The sequence below is a fragment of the Elephantulus edwardii genome, unplaced genomic scaffold, assembly GCF_000299155.1.
Source record: "Elephantulus edwardii isolate Elephantulus edwardi_28Jun2011 unplaced genomic scaffold, EleEdw1.0 scaffold00005, whole genome shotgun sequence".
NCBI classification, from domain to species: domain Eukaryota; kingdom Metazoa; phylum Chordata; class Mammalia; order Macroscelidea; family Macroscelididae; genus Elephantulus; species Elephantulus edwardii.
Window position 1 is genome coordinate 7,208,947 of NW_006399755.1, and position 21,405 is coordinate 7,230,351.

General features: G+C 41.4%; 2 protein-coding genes across 3 annotated transcripts in view; both read right to left on the reverse strand.

The window, feature by feature from the left end:
• Positions 1-7,870: 7,870 nt before the first annotated feature.
• RAB3B (RAB3B, member RAS oncogene family) overlaps positions 7,871-21,405 on the reverse strand; it is an 82,832-nt gene continuing 69,297 nt past the window's right edge. Inside the window, exons 3-4 of the mRNA XM_006879676.1 lie at positions 18,877-19,001; positions 7,871-8,154 (exon numbers count right to left, since the gene is read on the reverse strand). Of these exons, the coding sequence (XP_006879738.1) occupies positions 7,967-8,154; positions 18,877-19,001 (313 nt within the window). The 3' untranslated portion in view covers positions 7,871-7,966. The remainder of the gene's footprint in view (positions 8,155-18,876; positions 19,002-21,405) is intronic.
• On the reverse strand, positions 12,317-12,643 carry LOC102857978 (anaphase-promoting complex subunit 16-like). Of its 2 annotated transcripts, XM_006879675.1 has the most exons (2): positions 12,503-12,643; positions 12,317-12,427 (listed from the first exon to the last, which is right to left on the reverse strand). In XM_006879675.1, the coding sequence occupies exons 1-2, from the start codon at positions 12,641-12,643 to the stop codon at positions 12,317-12,319; spliced, it is 252 nt and encodes an 83-aa protein (XP_006879737.1). The 2 variants fall into 2 exon arrangements, with proteins under 2 accessions (XP_006879737.1, XP_006879736.1); XM_006879674.1 differs by having other exon boundaries at positions 12,317-12,643.

Here is a 21,405-nt window from a genome sequence, read left to right on the forward strand (position 1 = left end):
AAAGGAAAGGAAAGGAAAGGAAAGGAAAGGAAAGGAAAGGAAAGGAAAGGAAAGGAAAGGAAAGGAAAGGAAAGGAAAGGAAGACCTCAGATAAGATAGATTGATACAGTAACTGAGGTATTGGGGTAGTTGTGTCAGACAGTGAGTGAACCAAAACAAATGTTATATGCTGTCAAGTTGCTTGTGACTCATAACAACCCTATGTCCTACAGCCATAAACCCTGCTCTATCCTGTGCCAACCTTATTGTCTCTGACACCTATCCCTACCACCCCAATGACTGAGTCAATCCATCTCATCAAGGATTTTCCTCTCTTGCACTGTCCCCCCACCTTCCTAAGCATGATGTCCCTTTCCAAGGACTGGGTTCTCCTTTCAACATGTCCAAAGTATGCCAGACAAAGCTTCAGAATCCTTGGTCTCACCCTCTGTAGGACAAACCTGTTTGTTCTCCTAGCAGTCCATGGTATTTTCAATACTCTTCTCCAGCAACACAGCTCAAAGACATTAGTTCTCCTTCTATCATCACTAGTCATTATCCAATTTTCTGATGCATAGCAAGTAATTGCAAAGATTATGACCTGTAGCAGGCATACTGTAGTATTTGTCCTTTTGCAACTGAGATATTTCACTCAGCATAATGTCCTCCAGGCTCACCCATTTTGAGTTCCTTGTTTTTCAATGCAGCATAGTATATTCTATTGTGTGACTATACCACAGCTTCTCTATCCATTCATTTGTTGATGGGCACCTGGGTTGTTTCCAACTCCTTGCTATTGTGAACAAAGCTGTAATAAACATGGGTGTGCATAAGTCAGTTATAGTCTTTTTGGGATATATTTACAGTAGTGGAATTGCTGGATCAAATGGTATCTCTATTTGCAACTTTTTGAGAAAGCTCCATATCACCTTCCACAGTGGTTGCACCATTTTACACTCCCACCAACAGTGAATAAGAGTTCCAGTTTCTCCACAACCTTGCTAGCATTTGTTGCTTGCTATTCTGTTAAATTTTGCTATTCTGTCTGGGGTGAGATGGTATCTCATAGTTGTTTTGATAATTCATTTATATTTTAAAAAATATTTTTGTAATTGTGCGAAAGGGGTTAAGTGTATGAATAGGATAAATGATTGGAAGTTCTATGGAGTTTGCTTGGGAAGAAATAGTGGTGACTCAGATCGGTAGCATGGCTGTGTAAATGGAGAAAAGTGGACAGATCTAGAAGCAGCACCGTAGGACTTGATATTAGTTTTGATGTGGGATAAGAAAAGAGACAAATAAATTAAGTATGAGACCTAAATTTCTGCACGTTTGGAGAAGGATCATAAGTTCTAATTTGGACATGTTGTCCTTGAGACATGGACATTTCTATTAAAAACTTGGTATCCAATTTTTTCTACCAAATGTCAGCATTTATAGCCTTTAGACTGGAAGAGGTCTCAAATGAAGATCATACAGCGAGAGCAGAGGGCCCAACTGTTCTTTGCATCAACCTGTCAGTGTATGAAATCCTTTAGTTGGGCCTTAGGCCAGTAACTCCGTGTCGAAATCACAACCATTATTTACACTGAATCTCATAGAACCAAAAAAGTCAGATTCATTCCTCAGGAATGTTGTTGTTGTTATGTGCCGTCGAGTCGCCTGCGACTCATAGCGACCCTATGTACAACAGCCCTAAACTCCGCTCTGTCCTGTGCCAATCGCACTGTCTCTGACACTCCCATCCCAATTATCCCAGTCACTGAATCAATCCACCTCATAGAGGGCCTTCCTCTCCTGCGCCGTCCCTCCACCCTCCCAAGCATGATGTCCCTCTCCAAGGACCGGTCTCTCCTCACTACATGTCCAAAGTAAGTTAGACGGAGCCTCAGAATCCTTGCCTCCAAGGAGCCACCCGGTTTAACCCTCTCCAGGACAAATCTATTTGTTTTCCTAGCAGTCCATGGTATTCTCAATACTCTTCTCCAGCACCACAGCTCAAAGGCATCAGTTCTCCTTCTATCCTCCTGGGTCATTGTCCAACTCTCTGATGCGAATAGTAAATAAATAAGCAAAGTAATTCATTAACAAGAAGTAAAATTTGTCCTTTCAAGTGTGTAATGAACAAATTAATTACTCCAAAGTGGATACCATTGACATCTAAACAAATTATGGGATTGCCTTGCGCAAAACAATTTTGACTCTTCTCTTTGGGGTTTTCTTCAGATATTGGTCTTAGGATACCTCCCCCCCCCAATTTACCAGACTTAAGTTTCTTAGGGTTATTAAGTCACAGATTGAGGGGAAAATAATCATAGTATTTTATAACCTCTCCCATCAAAAGATGACATCTATTTTTTTACCCTTTGAGGGAAAAAAGTTATCACTCCTTGACATTTAACTGTAGAACTTGCATTAGGTAATGAGACATTAGCAAATATGATCTAACTAGAAATGTGAAAACTGTATTTCTGTATTGATGTTTACCTTCTCTCAATGCAGAAAAATGTTCTGCCACTATGTGAATAAAACTGAGCATGACTCTTCTGGAGGCCAAAACCACTTGGAGAGAGGTCTCAACTATTCTAGTCTTCTTCATGGGGACCCTAGATAACTGAATTAGTGCATCTTAATCCGTCTTACCTCAGACAGAGAACCACCCAGTTGATTTGCAGGATCATGAGAAATAATGTCCATTGTTTCAAACCTCTCTCTTTCAGAATGGTTCATTATATCCTTCCAAGGACAAAAGTTAAGAAGTTTTGTTGGTACAGATGTTCTTTCTCATTGTGGGAAATTTGTATGTGACCAGTCATCAAGGATTTAGACTAAAAAGAGGAAAGTTTGGCTCAGGAAGGTAGAACAATAGCCAGTGGGTAGCAGAGATATTTGGGGACAGTGGAGTCTTCCTGTTGTTGTTAGATCTCCTCAAGTTGGTTCTGATCCAATGTACAACAGACAAACCATTTCCTGATCCTGAATCATCCTCACAGTCTCTGCTGTTGTAACAGCTGTTATACCAATCCATCTCGTTAAGGGTCTTCCTCTATTTCATGAACCCTCTACTTTACCAAGTAAGATGTCTTTCTTCAGGGACTAGCCTCTCCTGAATATGCCCAAAGTATGTGAAATGAGATTTCATCCTCATTCCTAAGGGGCATTCTGGCAGTATTTCCTTCTAAGACTGATTTTCCCCCGTCTTGGTAGTCCATGAAATATTCAGTATCCTTTGTGCAGGAGGTTAAGTGTTGGTGTGTTAACCAAAATGAGGACTGCTCAAAATACATGTGGTGTTCTCCTGTTAAGACTTACAGTCTCAGAAACCCAATAGAGGGTAGCTTAGGAGTCAGAATCAGCTGAAGAACAGTGGAGTCTTTTCAGAATCCTGAATTGCTTCACAAAGATAAGTATGGTTTTCCTGCTAGACATTCAGATAACACCATGTTCTTTCAGAGAACAGGAATTTGAGTGATTATTTGATAACATTTAGACTAGACTAGAAGCGATTAGACTACAGATAATAAACTTCAGCAATATATGAACTGTGTGTAGTTTGTCATCAATTGTATCTTGGCACTTGAGTTTCCATAAGAATTTGTTGAATGACTAAATAAATGAATAATTTTGTGATTTGCCTACCCCATAGAAGGAATCCGTCTCCCTTCCCCCATTTATTGTTGCACATTTTCCTCCCTTTCCCAGGAATCCAAGTCTTAAAGCATCACTTAACTCAAGAGCCATGCATATCTCATGAGCCAATCTCTTCTACACACTCTCAGCCACAGACTACTATTCAGCTCTCCACTTAGGGCAGGTTTTTCTATATAGGTTGTGATGGAACATATGAATTGAAATCCAGGTCACTGGTTATTAATACTTTCCCCTTCTCTCAAGATCTTAGCAAATAAAGGTTAACAAATGTTAATTTGGGCCACACAGGAGACTATAATGCAGCAAGGAGCCGTGCAGCAAGGACAGGTAATGAGTGGGGGAGTTGGGTCTGGAGCATGATCACGTAATTTTGTTGCTTGCTAGGAGGCTGCAATCACCAAGCAATTGTGATGCCAATATCCAACTGAGGTTATTTAATTAGCTCTGAGAAATCCTGGGGAGTCCATCACTATCCCCACCTACATCTACCCTTCTTCTGAGTCAGAGAAGAGAGATGAAAAAAGCATGAGTCAGAAAATTGAATTCAAATTATACTGGTAGGTGGCTTATACATATTAGCTCTCTGAGATTTGGGTTTCTTGTCTGACAAATTGAGATAATATTTCAGAGACTCGATCTTTATTAGAGCAGAGGTGCTTTGCAGAAGGGATGATTTGTTTCCATCTGCATGTATCTAATGTGTAATAATGGCAGGCCCATGGCGATAGAAACTCAAAAGGTGATCTAAGGCCTACCTCTGGTTCTGTCACCATTGCTAATATATGTTCAGAATGATTGCCTCTCCCTGGGTCTCAACTTTCCTTTTTGTTAAGGTCTTCACCTTTTCTCTAAGCCTGGGCAAGATCTTCTAGCTTTCTTGTTCAGTAAGTCTGTATCCATTCAGTATACTCTTCCCCATTGTTTCTCCTAGAAGTCAATAATGCTACAGAGGGACAATAATAAGTCACAGATCACTTTGTATTTACAGATACACATGCATTTAAAACAATTCTGTAAATAGCTAGAACACCGTATTGTACTTTTGGCCTAGTTTAGCCTCTTTTGAGGTCAACCTTTTCTCTCCCCCTCCTGTTATTTGGATTGTTTAGCAAGATGAAAATCAGGACACATTGCCACTAACGCATATTATGCAGCTTGAACCTTGGTGGCTAATTGCACTGTTACTGTGATTGATGAACATTGCGCTGCAATCAGTTGGAGGATGCTGTCTTCCATTTGGTAGAAATGAGGTCACAGAGCAGAGGTGGAGAATTGCCACCTAACAAGTGGATCTGTTGACACATTGCCCAGTGGAACAATTTGCCTTCATAGCACTAACTTTTGATCCTTTGTGTTGTGAAGCTGTTTGCTCCTTAAATTAGATTCTGAATTTTAAAGAAATTGGCAGTTTTAAAGTGTGTGTGTTTGTGTGTGTGTGTTTGTGTGTGTGTGTATGTGTGTGTGGTGATGGAAAATAAAAATGTAAACTCTGTCTGTGTATTCAGTAGGAGAGAAAAGATAACTGTATATAGGAACTAAAATATCTAGTGATCATGAATAACTCAGTCTGAAATCCTAGCACCGGGGCAGCTGGGTGTTAGCTTGTATGATATCTTACCCGAAAAAATGTAATTATACCTGACATTGGGTGGGACTTCATAGTGTTAAAAACAAACAAACAAACAACTACCACATTCAGAACCACAGTCCTATGAAGGGACCTCATTCTTCCATGGTCAGAAAAGCTCATTCTTCCAAAGTCAAGGTCACTCTTCCCAAATATCTCACTGCTGGAAAATAGAGGAGACTCCAAGCATTGCCTGTAGTCAAGTGAGCATTGCCTATCTGAGGCAGATTCAGGAAATGGCACCACGTGACAAGTAAGAAACAGCATTGGCCATTTTTTGCTCCAGAGAAAGGGATCTTGTTGCCTTAGATGCTGACTCTTCTCTCCTACAGTGTCAGACATCCTTAACTCTATACTAATCTGAGTTGAACAACTTGTTAACAGATTGAAGATGTAACTTGTATCTCTAGCAGACTTAAAATCTTATGGCCTTGGGGTTGAATCAAAATATATTTCTATTATTCACTAACTGTGTGATCTTGGTCAAGTATCTTTACTGGATCAAATTGTACTATACAAAGCCTGGTGTAGAGCAGGGTTAGATATACAGACTTTGGAGCACAATGTCTGATTTGAAATCTAGCTTTATCATTTACTCATTATGTGTGTGACCTTTGGAAAGCAAGATCAACTTTTTCTAGCATTGTTTTCTTATCTTTCAGTGAAATTTATTATAATGCCTTCTTGAAAATGATGTTGGGAAAATAAATGAGTTAATACTTATTGAGTGGCTGGAACAATGATTGACAGATAATAAATATGACATAAACATTAGAAAAATTATATTGGGATGATAATTCCTATCTTTAAGGTTTGTTGTGCAGATCAACTGAAATGATGATGGTAAAAACCACCAGGAAATAGTTTAGCAAAAGAGTTTAGCATTGGAAGTCATCTTAAAGATCATCCAAACAAACCTTTTCATTTTTAAAGCGGGAGAACTGAGACTCAGGGAGGACAAATGAGAGTCACAGTTGACTTAATGGCAAAGTTCAGATCCAGAATTCCCTCTTCTGCACCACACACCACGGAGAGTGGCGTCTTGACGGGTTGACTCTTGGTGGCTCTTTTATTCGGTTCATAGATCTTTTGCTAGAATGAATGCACTTTCCTAGGAGAATGAGGTGCATTTGAAATAGAGAGAAAACTAGGGAGAAGATGGCTTTTGAGGGAGCGGGACTCAGGGCATTCAGATCAGGGCTTGGATGTAAAAGTTTCAGAAAAAACACATCCAGTTCTGTGCCATCAGCTCAGCTAAAAATCAAGCATATGTCTGTGTCGAGGCAACCCGGCATCATGAGTTAACCAGTTTGTTTCTGGTCTCAGAGTTTGGTTTTGTTTCACTCTGTTTATTCCCCATTTTCAGGTGTTTAATTAAGGAACCGGTTTCACATCTAGCTGGTTGTTAGAAAATGAAGGTTTCACTCCCAGGGAAAAGGAAATGCGAGTGGGCCTCTGAGTTCCTTGTTTTCTCAGGGTCATGACCTCTTACATGCATTTTCCTTTGAATCATATTCCCTAGGCAGACCACTGGGAATGACGAAAAATGGGTCAGAGGAAAGGAAGACCCTGTGGAGAATGGCAGATGGAATTAGGGTTATTCAACCTAGAGAAAAGACAGACACCTGTTTGGAAATCATTTAAGCATGCCACAGGGCATCTCAGACAGAAGAACTGGTTTAAATGGCACTGGGGGCTGGGGAGGGAGTCTCCAGGACACAGATTCAACTTGAAAAGAGAAACATGCTCTGACGGTGAGGATGCTCTGTGTGGAAGGTATTTTGGAAGATATTTAGGTGAGAAACCTGACAGTCACTCAGGAGATGCAAAAGTTGGAATGGACTCATTAGACAAGGTAAATTTGGAGATCCTCCCAATCTAAAATGGCCAGATTCTGGGAACCTAAAAAGTAGATTCATGGCACTCTCATAGTTCAAGGATTAGCTGGAAGGGAGCAAAACCCGAAATTAGTGACCTGCTTCTTTTGCTTGCCTCTATTTCTCCTTTTCTCTTTGACTTTTTTTGAGCTCACGGCTTGCTCTTTCACATAGCAGGAACTTTTGACATTTTGCAGGGGGCAATCTTTTCTTTTAAGTGTGTCTGACTCAGTCTTTGCTCTTTCGGCATCATTTAAGCCTCGGCTCTCCGGAGATTAGCTCTGGCCCGTCACCACAGCAACTACTCAAGCCCTCTGGGCATCCCTGGTAACAGGCATAAGGCACTGAGATCCCAAGCTTGATTTGTGGTGCAAAGAAATCCCACTGGGAGCCTGACATGAAACAAGCACTTTATGTTTGGGGAGGCTTTCTTTAATAAGATTAGCTGTGCAAGTGGGCCTTACTTTACACAGTTGGCCAATCCCTGCGAAGTGTATGTGTGTCAAATTCTAGCAAATGAAGGAAATGTTAACTTACAAGTGGAAAAGGGACTGACTTTTCAATAAGCTCCTGTGGTGAATTTCCTTCTACATAACAAGTTCTCTTCTGCAAAGTGAATCTCTGCCCTGGTTGGGACCTATGCTGTTCATCTACAGCTGAGTGTCTGGGAAGTAGGGTCCATCCTTAGAGAAGCCCAGGCGCATGCGTCCTCCACTGCAGACAGAGAACAGCAGCTCAGCGTGCTTGGGTCTGGGAGTGGACAGAATGTAACAAGGGAGAAGCAGAGCGGGTGCAGGGCTGCAAGGAGGGGGCCCCAGAGAGCGAGCCTTGTCTAGCAGGAGCAGTTCTGCTGCAGCAATGGTGGTGCGTCTGAGAGACGTGTGTTCTTGGAGGTGCCCAGCACGGAGGGGTCCGTGTCCAGCGAATCAGACATCTTGTCGCAAATGGCATCCACCAGGCGTTCGAAGGCCTGCCTCACACTGATGTTCTCCTTGGCACTGGCTTCAAAGAAGTCAAATCCTGTGGAGAGAAGAGATGTAAATAAGTAAGGATGTTTCCCCTCCCCCACCCCCTTCTCATGAACCTGTTTCATCTTCAGGACTATAGATTAGTATCACCTATGCTCTTGAAGGAGTTCTTGGGTAGTGTAAATGTCCTACCATTTGGCTACTAACGAAAAGGTTGGAGGTTTGAATCCACCCAGAGGCACTATAGAATAAAGGTCTGGTGAGCTATTTCCAACAAATCAGTCCTTGAAAACGTATAGGGCACAGTTAAATGCCAACATACATGTGGTCTCCATGCCAAACAGGTAGTTTGGGTTTGGTGGGAAGGAATGAATCAAGGAAGCCTAATTCTATAGATAGAGTGTTGTACTTCAAGGAATTGATGCCAGCCAACCTAATACTGGGTTTAGAGTCAGACAGGTCCTGGCTCTGCCACTTGGCAACTGTCAAGGAGAGATACAGGGCTGCATTCACTCTCCAGGTGTGAATTTCCTGGTTTGTAAATAGATATCTTTCCTACCTCATAGAGTTCTTTCCAGGATTAAACAAGATGATATATGTAAAGTTGATATCCATAAAGTGTATGACCTTGTACATGGTACAGAGAGAAGTGATTATGTGTTGGCTGAAAGAGTGTATATGTAAATTAGTGTATAGAGCACTTAACCACTTACATTTATTACATTCATTATCTTATTTGATCCTATGTTACCTCTGGGAGAAGAGATATCTGATAAGACCCTCTTCATCTCACTAAGGTAGACATTGTGGCTTAGACAAGTGAGCTGTCTTGTCCAAGATAAGTAGAGGCACAGGTATGAGGCCAGGCTTTGGTCTTTCAGACAAACAGGACTTTTGTTCCTCTTTCTCCTACCAGTTATTCACCCTAGCCTGGCCAGCTCTCTTCTTGACTCTGAGAGGCACCCCATGTCCATACTGAATAAATGAAGCTTCATTTGCTCTTACCACCCACAGATGCACTGGCTTATTATCTCCACTTAATAGGGTTCTTCCTCCCTGAATACACTAAAATTGCCCTATATCTTTCCTTCCCCTCCAGGCCCAACAAAAGACCTAGGGATAATGGTGTCTGAGGTATGAGATTTGTTTGTCAATGTTGCGCCCCGAGATCCTTAATGGCAACTCCTGTGACAATGAACAGAACTCGATTTTCTCGGGAAATGCAAGCAAAGGCCTTCCTGATTCAGAGTGGCTGTTCTGCACCTGAGGATTCTTAGCCAGGCAGTGGCAGCCCTTACAGTAGAAGCCTAGCCTAATCCCTCCTCTTCAGTCTTTCCGTCTCTTTCCCATTTGTTCTCTTGTTTCCTTTTTTTTTTAAGTTGTGGATGGATTTTTTTAAATTTATTATTAACTTCAATGAAAATTTACAGAGACTTTGGATTTCCCTTTATTCGTTGTTTCACTTTTCTTCCCTCCCAACCCTCTACCCTAGTATACTACCCTCTTAGAAAAGTAAAAGAAAAATTCTTTCATTGTTTTACAATCCCTCCCCCAAGGTCCATTCCACTATGCAGCCTTCGCTCTGGACTCCTGTTATGACAAAAATACCTAATAATTTTCCCTCTTAAACAGTTTTCTCCCTCATCTGTTTCAATGCAGTATACCTTACTGAACCCGTCCTTCTCAGTCTCCTCCCAACCCCAAAGTCAGTCCTGCACCATGAAGTATTTGTCCTTTTGTGACTGAGATACTTCACTCAGCACAATGTCCTCCAGGGTCACCCATTTTAAATAATATTGCATGAGTTCCTTGTTTTTCAATGCAGCATAGTATTCCATTGTGTGAATATACCATAGCTTCTCTATTCATTTATTTGTTCATGAGCACTTAGGTTGTTTCCAACTCCTTGCTATTGTGAGCAAAGCCCCGATAAACTTGGTGTGCACTCTTATTTCTTTATGTTCCACTCACACTTACTCCTAGGATCCCTATTATCGTTAAACACCTACTATACCCTAGTTATGGTGCCAGAAGCTTTACCAGTGTCATCATGCCACATACTACTAACTTCATTTCACAAATGAGTGAATGAAGACTGAGAGAATAAATGCCTCATGCAAGGTCACATGGCTGATGAGTAGGAGTTGAGTTCTGATTTAGATTTAGCTGGCTCAAAAATCCATACATAGCTCTCCTCACACTTCTGCCTCTTTATCTCTTTCATATCACAATTTTTCCTGGTCAGGTCTTTGTCTTCCTTCACAAGTCTGTTTAACCCCCTTTTCTTTTTTCTGACTACCACAGTGTCTGAGTCTGGACAAGTCCCTTTGCCTTTCTGAATCACTTCACCTCTCTGAGTCTCAGACAATTCATTTGTCAAACAGGAATAACAACAATGTCTTCTTGCTTAAAGCAATTGGGAGGTTTACGTGAGATGATGGATAAGTTGCTGTTGTGATGACAGCTTCTTTCCGCTTGTTCCTTCTACCTCCCCTTCATCTTTATCACCCTCTTTCCCATGAAGGAAGGGCTCTCTTTCCTCTTCCCTCCTGCCTTCCTGACTATCTCGTTGTCCACACCAAGAGTTAAGTCCTAATGTAAAAACAAGGCTTCTCTCCTCACCCCTCTCAGCTTGAAGGCACTCTCACGTCTGGTTGGCAGCCTCACATGAGGCCTATTTCTGATCTGAGTAAGACAAGCTGCATAAGTGGTCACTAATTGCAGACATGTGATGAAGAAGAAAGCGACTAATAACAGTCTGTTCCAGAGATGACTCCAGTATGCAGTTTTTCTTTACTGAATACATGGACTGTCCAGGCTGTGACTGGTTTATTTAATGTAGAGTTGTGGGAAGAGCTAATGTTTGACTAGGAAAAGAAAAACAAGTTTAAAAGGAAAGCGATTTAAGCCATCTGTTTGTGGGAAGATGAAGACAAAGGTCCAGGCAAGGGACACAAATCTCTTGTGAGGAATTGGCAATGAGTGAGGGGCCACTCTGTTCAGGTGGGGCAGTGGGAAGAGGCCCTGGAGTCAGGAAGTCTGGATTTGAATATAGTCTCTGAATCTCTGATTCTTCATTTGTAAAATAGAATAATAAGAATGCCTTCCTGCTAAAAGTGGTTGGGAGGAGTAAGGGAGATGATTAATATACTGCTGCACAAAAGCTGCTGTTATAAGGACAACTTCTTTCTGATCTTTCATCTTGCCCTGGCCATGTGACCTCGGGCAAGTGGTCTAATCTTGCTCAGCTTCTACTTCTTCATCTGCAGAAAGAAGTGCTTATAACCCACCTCACAGGTTGTCCAGCTTCCTTGACCCTCCATTGCCTCTCAGGAAGAGGAGACCTTCTGGGAGACCCTCTCTTTATCTCTGGGGGTCAATCAGTAAACCAGATCTTTCAGAAATTTTTAATTTATATTTTATTTGTGTGAAGGTTTACAAATTATAGTAATAAACCAGACTTTGATAGCATAGCCCACAGGGAGTTGTGCTGGTAACCCAAAGGTCATGTCATTCTTGTGGTTCAAAGATGCCAACAGCTGTGAAGGAGAAAGACAGCCAGTCTTATCCTGTGCAATTTATAGCATCAGGAACCCCCTGCCGGGTCAGCTGTGATTGGTTCCAACTTGATGGAAATGAGTGTAAGTGAAAATTGACTTTGCATCAGGCCTTGTGTTGGTTGCCAGAGACATAGAGTACAAATCAAGTTGTGGAGACTAAGAGTGTCAATCCTTCACAGACCTAACAGTTCACAGGTACAATTTTAAAACAACCAAGTGAGGGGGTGAAGCAAGAACAAGAGTAATCACTTGCAGTTTGCAAAGGAGGAAATTGATGCTCAGAGATGGATTCTAAACCAGGCTCTATCCTTTATGTCTCTTTATCTGACTCTCAGTTAGAACAGTAACATAACCAACTATAATATTTTAATCTAGTTTGAGCAAGCCAGAGACAACATCCTGAAGTTAGAGATGATATGGGCCCTTAAGGCCAGGTCTGAGCAAAATTTCTCTCCCCCAAATTTCTTCTCATCTTTTTTTTCCCCCTGAAAGATCACATATTTTAGTATTTGTTGCTTAGAGAGAGGTAACAGATAAACCAAATGTGGATGCAATAAACAACTCAGCAATATAGTTGGGAACTTCTGGAAGGCCAAAGAACTATGAAGAGGCCCTTGCCGGCTCTACACTTGTGCTCTAGAGGCAACAGTAACCTTAGGAAGGTGTGAACCCCAGCAGCTGCTCGATGGGTTTAAACCGCCATTCATCCGCCTCCAGCTCTTCTACCAAACCAGATAGTTTTTCCATCCGAGCAACTTGCTGATCATGTTTCACCTGCTTAAGTGTGGATGCCACTTGATAGCTGAAAACAGATTCGCAGAGGAATCTCTCAGAGCCATCTTCCAACATTTCTCCAGCTCCTTTGGGGTAGGTGAAAAGGGCTTTCCATGGTGGGACAAGATCTGAGACACTGAAACCAGACCCAGTGACAGAACTTCCACTGACCCCACCAGCTGAGGAGGATGACGAAGATGCAGCCATTTCCTCTCTAGTAGAATCTGCACTTCACTCAAAGGCTGTGGCACTTTTCTTCTCATCTTTTAAGACACAATTTAGACGATGGCCTCTTGATTTTTCTCTGTGCTTCCCCCTGCCATAACACATTCTACTCTGCTGGAAGGAGTTCATTTGACAGGGAACTCTCTGAACAGGAACTGTATCATTCATCCGTTCCTCAGCACCAGCCACAAAGGTTTGTGCTTGGTGAATGCTGGTTGAATGCTGGACGGATGAGGAAGGAGGTGGAAAGAAAATGGAGAGGATGGTTGAGGGTTTGTGGATAATGGGGCAGGAAAAATTCAGCTCAACAAGCAACGTGTGCTAGACATTGAAGTGATTCCTACCCTTGAAGTTTCTACCTTTGAGGAACTCCTGGTCTAGTATGGGAAACAGACACAAAGAGACATTGCAGCATCACACTATTATAATAACAGATTCTATGGAAGGAGAAAGCCAGGGGATTGCAGCAGTACAGAAATGGTACCAACCTAGGATGGGGCAAGGGACACTGTTTGGAGAAGTGGATACTTAAGCTGATGTTGGCTAGGCAGACATTGGGGTGGGGGTGGGGCACAAACATGTATAATGCACCAGATAGGGGGAAATGGTATAAGCAAAGATAAGGGAGCAAAACATAGCCCCCTTAGCGTGTGATAGAAAACCATAACCCGTTGCCATCGAGCCAATTCCAGCTCATAGTGACCCTGCAGGACAAAGCAGACTTGATCCATAGGATTTCTGAGGCTACAAATTTTTATGGGAGTAGACCATCTCATCTTTCTGCTGCACAGTAGCTGATAGATTCTAACTACTGATCTCTTTCTTGGTTAGCAGTCCAATGCTTAACCCATTATGCCACCAGTGCTCCTAGAAGGATCATAGTAGTTTAAAATTGTTAAAGTATAACTGCCACCCAAGCAGATATATGCACACCCATGTTTATTGCTGCTTTGTTCACAATAGCAAAGAGCTGGAAACAACCCAAGTGCCCATCAACAAATGAATGGAAAGAGAAGCTCTGATATATTCATACAATGGAATACTATGCTGCATTGAAAAACAAGGAATTAATGAAATATTATTCAAAATGGATGACCCTGGAGGACATTATGCTGAGTGAAATATCTCAGTCACAAAGGACAAATACTGCATAGTGCCACTGTTGTAAAACAGGACCGACATAGGGGTTGTGGGGGAGACTGAGAAAGATGGGATAAATGATGTATACTGAATTGTAACAGATGAGAGAGAGAATTGTTTAAGAGGGATATATGATTAGATATTATTGTCATGACATGAGTCCACAATGAAGGCTTCATAGTGGAGCTTAGGGGAATTGTATAACAATGAAAGAATTTTTCTTTTACTTTTCAAAAAGAACAACAAACTGGAGGGGAGAGGTAGGCAGGGAGAAAAGTGCAACAATGCATGAATGGAAATCCAAAATATCTGTAAATTTTCATTTAAATTAATAATAAAAATTAAAAAATTGTTAGAGTAAATAACCCAAAATGCTGAGAGATGATGTAGTACCTATATGATGAACCTATAAGAAGAGTTCCTAAGAAGTGTCAAGGAAATAGCTTCACAGTCATCCCACGCGTATCTACAGTGTGAGAGTTATGACTTTGACAACCAGCTCAGTTGTCTAACTAGTTCATGATTCTCTTCTCCTAGCAGAACAACCCCAAATGCACCTCCACCCAATTATTGTCAGACCCCTGGAAGGCTCTTCATCAGCAGGTCCAGACAGTAACCTTTTCCTCAGGTTTATTAATAAGAAATCTTCGGAGCTGAGAAACTAGTGAGGTCAGGGAGATGACAACCAATTAAGCAGACTCACCCCCAATCCCTCCCTCTCTCTAATTGGTCTCAGAACAATGAGATTTCTACTGACTTTAATGGGGCTCAAGTATTCACTGAATCAGAAATTACTCTCCCTCAGAAATGCTTGTATTTACCTATCCACTCCAAAGACAGCTGTCTTAGACCCATAGTCTACAACTACAGTGATTGCTTCTGAATCTGAGCTCAGAATTCTATTAAGAAACCTTGCAACCAACTAAATTCACTTCCTCCCTTATCACAACTGCCCCAAAACATTTCTATTCCATCTTAACATTTAAACCTCTTCTCCATCCTGTCACACAACACCACTTCATCTTGGTCATTTGTTGAGACATCATTTATACAGTATATAATGCACTTATTAACAAAATCTACAGTTGTATATTTATTTATGTAACAATCTGTTAATAATATGGATTGAAGCTCAATATCAAGAAAACAAAGATTCTCACCACTGGGCAAAATGAACGTCATGATAGATGGGTAAGAGATTGAGATTGTTAACAGCTTTAGAATGCTTGGCTCCACAACCAACAGTCTTGGCACTAGCAACCAGGAAAAAAAGACAAATTGCATTGGGAAAGTCTGCTGTCAGAGACCTCTCCAAAGTACTGAAGAGCAACCAGGTCAGTCTGGAGACTAAGGTGAACCTGATCCAGGCCTTGGTCTTTGCAATCACTTGTTATGCATCAGAGAGCTGGACAATGGCTAGGGATGATAGAAGCAGAATTGATGCTTTTGAGCTGTGGTATTGGAGAAGAGTATTGAATATACCATGGACTGCTAGAAGAACAAACAGTCTCATACCGGAGAGGGTGAAACCGGACTGCTCCTTGGAGGCAAGGATTCTGAAGCTTCGTCTGACATACTTTAGACATGTTACAAGGAGGGACCAGTCCTTGGAGAGCGACATCAGGCTTGAGAGAGTGGAAGGACAGTGTAGGAGTAAGACCCTCTATGAGATGGATTGATTCAGTGACTGGGGTAATGGGGTTAGGTGTGCTGGAGACAATGAGATTGGTACAGTATAGAGGATGGTTTAGGGCTGTTGTCCATAGGGTTGCTATGAGTTGCAGGCAATGACAGCACATAACAACAACAAACAACAACATCTGTTTAATGACTCCCCAGTAATTTCATACTAGGAAGAACTACAGCTATGTTCATCATAAATGCCAGGATAGAACCTGATGCAGATTATGTGCTTAATATTTTTCAGTGAATAAATGAACAAATCAATTCTATCATGTAGATTGGCTTTGAGTCAGAATTAACTTAATGGTATATAATGTTTTTGTTAAGTGCCATCGAGTCGTAGGCAACTCATAGTGACCCTGTGAATGCAAGTCCTTGACACTTGCGTGACTTTCATCCTTTCTCCAGGTTCACAGGGTTTCTGGAGGCAAGCTATTATGGAAGTGGAGGCCACTCCTGCTTCCAAGCTTGTTTTATCTGGGGCTCGCCACCAAACACTGTCCACCATAGGTAACCGTTACTGCATTGTCCACCATAGGTAACCGTTACTGCATTTGACACATCAGTGTCACAAGGTTCAGCTTCACAGCAACCAAAAGTTACCTCTGTATGGCAAGTGGATACACCAGGGCTATACGACCTGGGAGAATGTTTCACCAAAAACAAAGACAGGCCTGAGAGCTGCAGGCCCTCAGGCCCTACAGTATTTTAAGCTACTGCCAGGAGCAAGCTCTGCAGGCTCCACCCTTACTTCCTTTTAATTTAAAGCTCTTGGCCACCCACTCACTTTTGAAGGGCAAAAAAGAGCAGTAACACACAGCAAAAAGGATCCCAGAAACTTCCCTTGCCTCAACTGCCAAGTCAAATTGCCATTGAGATGCCAGCCATCCTGCCAGTCAGCGAGCCGACTTCTCCAAAACCACAGCTCAAAAACATCAATTCTCCTTCTATCTTCCCTAGTCATTGTCCAGTTCTCTGACACATAGCATGTGATTGCAAAGACCATGGCCTGTATCAGGCACACCTTAATCTCTAGAGTGACATCACTGTTTTTCAGTACTTTGGAGAGGTCCCTAACAGCAGACATTTTCATCAAAATACGTCCTTTGATTTCCTGGCTGCTGGTGCCAAGTGTTGACTGGAGAATCAGGCAAAATAAAGCTGTTTACAATCTCAATCTCTTCACCATGCATCCTGATGCTGCCAGTTGGCCCAGTGGTGAGAATCTTTGTCTTCTTGATATTGAGCCTCAATCAATATTGAAGGCTGCAATCCCTGACCTGCAGCAAGAGCTTCAGGTTCTCCTCAGTTTCAGCAAGCAGGGTTGTGTCATCTGCATGATGCAAATTGTTGATGACTTGTCCACCAATCCTGATGCCATACTTCTCCTCATACAGATCAGCCTCCTGGATAATCTCTTCTGCATATAGGTTGAAAAGGTATGGAGATAGGACATATCGCTGGTGTACATCCTTTCCAATTTTGAACCATGCAGTGTTTCCTTGTTCTGTTCTGATGACTGCTTCCTGGTCCAAGTATAGGTTTAACATTAGCACGATCAAGTGTTCTGAGATTCCCATTCTTCTCAGTCAGCCACAGTTTGTTGTGATCCTCACAGTCAAATGCCTTTCCATAATTAATGAAACACAGATAGACATTTCTCTGGTATTCTCTGCTTTCAGCGAAGAGCCATCTAATATTAGCTACAATATCGCTAGTATTATGACTCCTTCTAAATCAAGCTTGCACTTCTGGCAATTCTCCGCTGATGTGCTGTTTCAGTCATTTTTTTTATAACCTTCAGCAGAATCTTGCTTGCATTGGATATCAACGATATTGTTCATAAAGATTACAGCCAAAAAAACACCATATAGAGCTCAGTTCTACTTTGTAACATAGGGGCTTACCAGAAGCTATTTCCACCACTTCCTAACTATGTATCCATAATCAGGTTGTTTAATGTCTCTAACCCTAATTTTTCAGGGTATATGATAGGACATGCCCTAGACTATGTACTTGAAAGGGTCATCAACAACAAAAACAACCCTACTCATTGCCATGGAGTAGGAACCTACCCGTAGCTGACCCTCTGTTGGATTCCAAAGGCTGTCAGTTACACTGGAGAATGTTGCCTGTCTTTCTCTCTCAGAATTACTGGTAGATAAATACCGTGAGAGAGTCATAGTTTTTGGAATAGTTAAGTTATAGTGAAAATGAAATAAGAAAATCAGTTCTAAGCATTTTACATTCAATGTGGCTCAATATGTCTCAGCTATATACATTATAGTAATCATATAGTTGTTAAGTGATTAGGAGCATAGCTTTTGGAACCAGACAACCTGAGTTAAATAGACTTAACTTCTTACAAATTGGTAACCTTGACCAGATAACTTCTCAGTGCTTCATTTTTCCCTCTGTAAAAATCAAGCCAAACTGGGAGATAAGAAAAGCACATACCTCAGATGGTTGCTAGGCAGATTACATTAAACGAATACTTTAAAAAGGCTAAGAATTGTGCCTGACACGTGGTAAGCAGCTAATAAATGTTTAACCAATCATTTTTTCTTTCTTCAAATAACTAATTTTTAAAACCAAGGACTTGGAATGCTGGTTGTCTTTTTTCCTAATGTAAAACTAAAAGATTAGCCTTATTTAGTCATAAAGGTTTGGCCATTTGCTTAGGAAGAGCCCTGGTGATGTAGTGATTATGAAGACTTGAAGGCAGACCAGTCTACAAGCCCAGAAACTCAAATGATGACCTACTAGAAAAGCTGAAACAAGAATATTTTTCCCCAGAGGAGACAGAGAGAGAATTCCCTTAGGCTTGGTGTTCTGGATTCAAACTTCCAGTCTTCTAAATAATGAGAAAATATCTTTCTGTTCATTGAAGTCACTCACTTGTGGTATTTATGTTATAGCAGTACTAATAAATTAAAGCAAAGATCTAAGTTCATTTTTGTCACAAAATATAACTCATTCAGGTTCCAGGAACTTATGACATTTCTCAGTCCAGATTCCTTTGCCCCCTTTCTATCCTTGCCTTTCAACTTTCTCGCTGATGGTTTTTTCCCCCTTGGTGCATCCTGATGATTTTTCTAAGACACTTCAATGTTGAAGGAATGGTAAAAGTAAGATAAAACAAAGTTCATAAATTTACATTTTCCTTATATATTCAATATAAAAAGGCACATAAGCAATTATTTAAAATTAACAAGTGCAAATCCTATATGTATATCACAATAAGTAAAAACAACATACAGAGCACATATATACAGAATTCACAATCACAATATACACTTAGCATTGCAAACACATACTTGTCCTATTTCTCCTCAACTCCAGTGTGCAAATATTGACACTCCCAAAGATACACATACACAGTATATACATACCAAGTTGTTCTGCAAGGAGTCTGCCCTTTTCAGTGGGAACAACACGCTCTTCCTCCATGTCACACTTGTTCCCCACCAGGATGACTTGTGCATTGTCCCAAGAGTAAGTCTTGATCTGAGTAGCCCTAAAGAGAGAGGACTGTGTTAATCATACTGTTAGGCAAAAGAAGAATTTGTGAAAATTAAAGAAGCTATTCCTTTTTCTGCTTGAACTTCTGGCAGTTCCCTGTCTATGTACTGTTCTAGCCATTTTTAAATGATATTCAGCCATATTTTGTTTGCACGTGATATTAATGATACTGTTTCATAGTTTCCAAATTCCTTTCTTGGGAATGGGAACAAATACAGACCTCTTCCAATCTGTTGACCAGCTGTCCTCCAAATTTCCTGGCATAGACTGGCTAGTGCCTCCAAGGCTGCATCTGTCAGTTGGTATCTCATTGATTCCTGGGGCCTTATTTTTTTGCCAATGCCTTCAATGTAGCTTCCACCTCCTCCTTTGTTACCACTGGCTCCAGTTCATATGGAACTTCCTGAAATTTTTCAGTGTCAATAAATTCTTTCTGGTACAGTGATTCTGTTTATTCCCTCCATCTTCTTCTGATGCTTTCTGGTCATTCAATATATTGACCATTGCATCTTTCAGTCTTGGGATTGGTTTTTCAGTTCTCTCAGCTTGAGAAATGCAGAGCAAGTTGTCTCCTTTTCTATTTCCTCTTCAATTCCAGCTCTCTGCACATTCCACTATAATACTTTGCTTTGTCCTCCTGAGCTGCCCCTTGAAATCTTCTGTTCAGTTATTTTGCTTCAATATATTTTCCTTTTCTTTTGGCTTCTCGGTGTTCTGGTGCAGTCTTTGAGTCTCTTCTGATATCCATTTCAATTTTTTTATTTCTCCTCTAGTTTTGTAATGACCTTTTGCTTTCTTCATGAATGATATTCTTTATATCATCCCACAACTCATCTGGTCTTTGATTATTGGTGTTCAATGCCTCAAACTTATTCTTAAAATTCTCTTAAAGTGCAGAAGGAATTGATTCAAGATCATATCTTCGTTCCTGTGAACTCATTTTAATTTTCTTAGGCCTCAATTTAAACTTGCATATAAGTAATTAATGATCTGACCTACAGTATGCCTCTGGCCTAGTTTTGACTGCTGATATTAAGCTTGTTCAATGATTTTTTTCCCCCACAAATGTAGTCAATCTAATCCCATGCAGCTCATCAGATGATTCAGTCTGTATGCTGAGCAAATTATCTAAGAAGCTGGACTCTATGAAGAGGTATGTGTGGCATCGGATGGAGGGAGACTCATTAATAACCTGCATTGTTCCCATCCCAAAGAAGGGTGACCCAACAGAGTGTGGAAACTATATAACAATATCATTGATTTCACATGCAAGCAAGATTCTACTGAAGAGCATCAAAAAACTACTAGAACAGCACATCAGCAGAAAACTGCCAGAAGTCCATGCTGGGTTTAGAAGGGGTCATGGTACTAGGTATATTGTAGCTAATGTTAGATGGATATTAGCTGAAAGCAGAGAATACCAGAGGAATGTCTATCTATGTTTCATTGACTATGCAAAGGCGTTTGACTGTGTGGATCATAACAAACTGTGGCTGACTCTGAGAAGAATGGAAATCCCAGAACACTTGATAGTGCTAATGAGAAACCTATACTTGGACCAAGAGGCAGTCATCAGACCAGAGCAGGGAAACACTGCATCATTCAAAACTGGGAAGGGAGTATGCCAGGGATGTGTCCTGTCTCCATACCTTTTCAACCTTTGTGCAGAACAGATTATCTGGGAGGCTGGGCTCTATGAGGAGAAATGTGGGGTCAAGATTGGTGGAAGATCTAGCAACAATCTGCGTTATGCAGAAGACACAACCCTGCTTGCTAAAACTGTGGAGGACCTGAAGTGCCTGCTGCAGAGGGTCAAGGACTGCAGCCTCCAATATGGGTTGAGGATCAATGTCAAGAAGACAAAGATTCTCACCACTGGACCAATTGGCAGCATCAGGATGAATGGTGAAGAGATTGAGATTGCACACAGCTTTAGTTTGCTTGGCTCCATAGTCAACAGTCTTGGCACCAGCAGCCAGAAAATTAAAAGGCACATTGCCATGGGAAAGTCTGCTGTTAGGGACCTCTCCAAAGTACTGAAGAGCAATGGTGTCTTTCTGGAGACTAAGGTGCATCTGATAAAGGCCATGGTCTTTGCTATCACTTATTATGCATCAGAGAGTTGGACAGTGACCAAGGAGGATAGAAGGAGAATTGATGCCTTTGAGCTGTGGTGCTGGAGAAGAGTATTGAGGGTACCATGGACTGCTAGGAAAACAGATTCATCCTGGAAAGGGTTAAACTGGGCAGCTCCTTGGAGGCAAGGATTCGGAGGCTCCATCTAACATACTTTGGACATGTTGTAAGGAGAGACCGGTCCTTGGAGAGGGACATCATGCTTGGGAGGGTGGAGGGACAGCGCAGAAGGGGAAGGCCCTCTATGAGGTGGATTGATTCAG

What these genes read in the sequence shown, in the direction of transcription:
- LOC102857978 (XM_006879674.1), bottom strand. Translation starts at nt 12,643, where the DNA reads ATGGCTGCATCTTCGTCATCCTCCTCAGCTGGTGGGGTCAGTGGAAGT.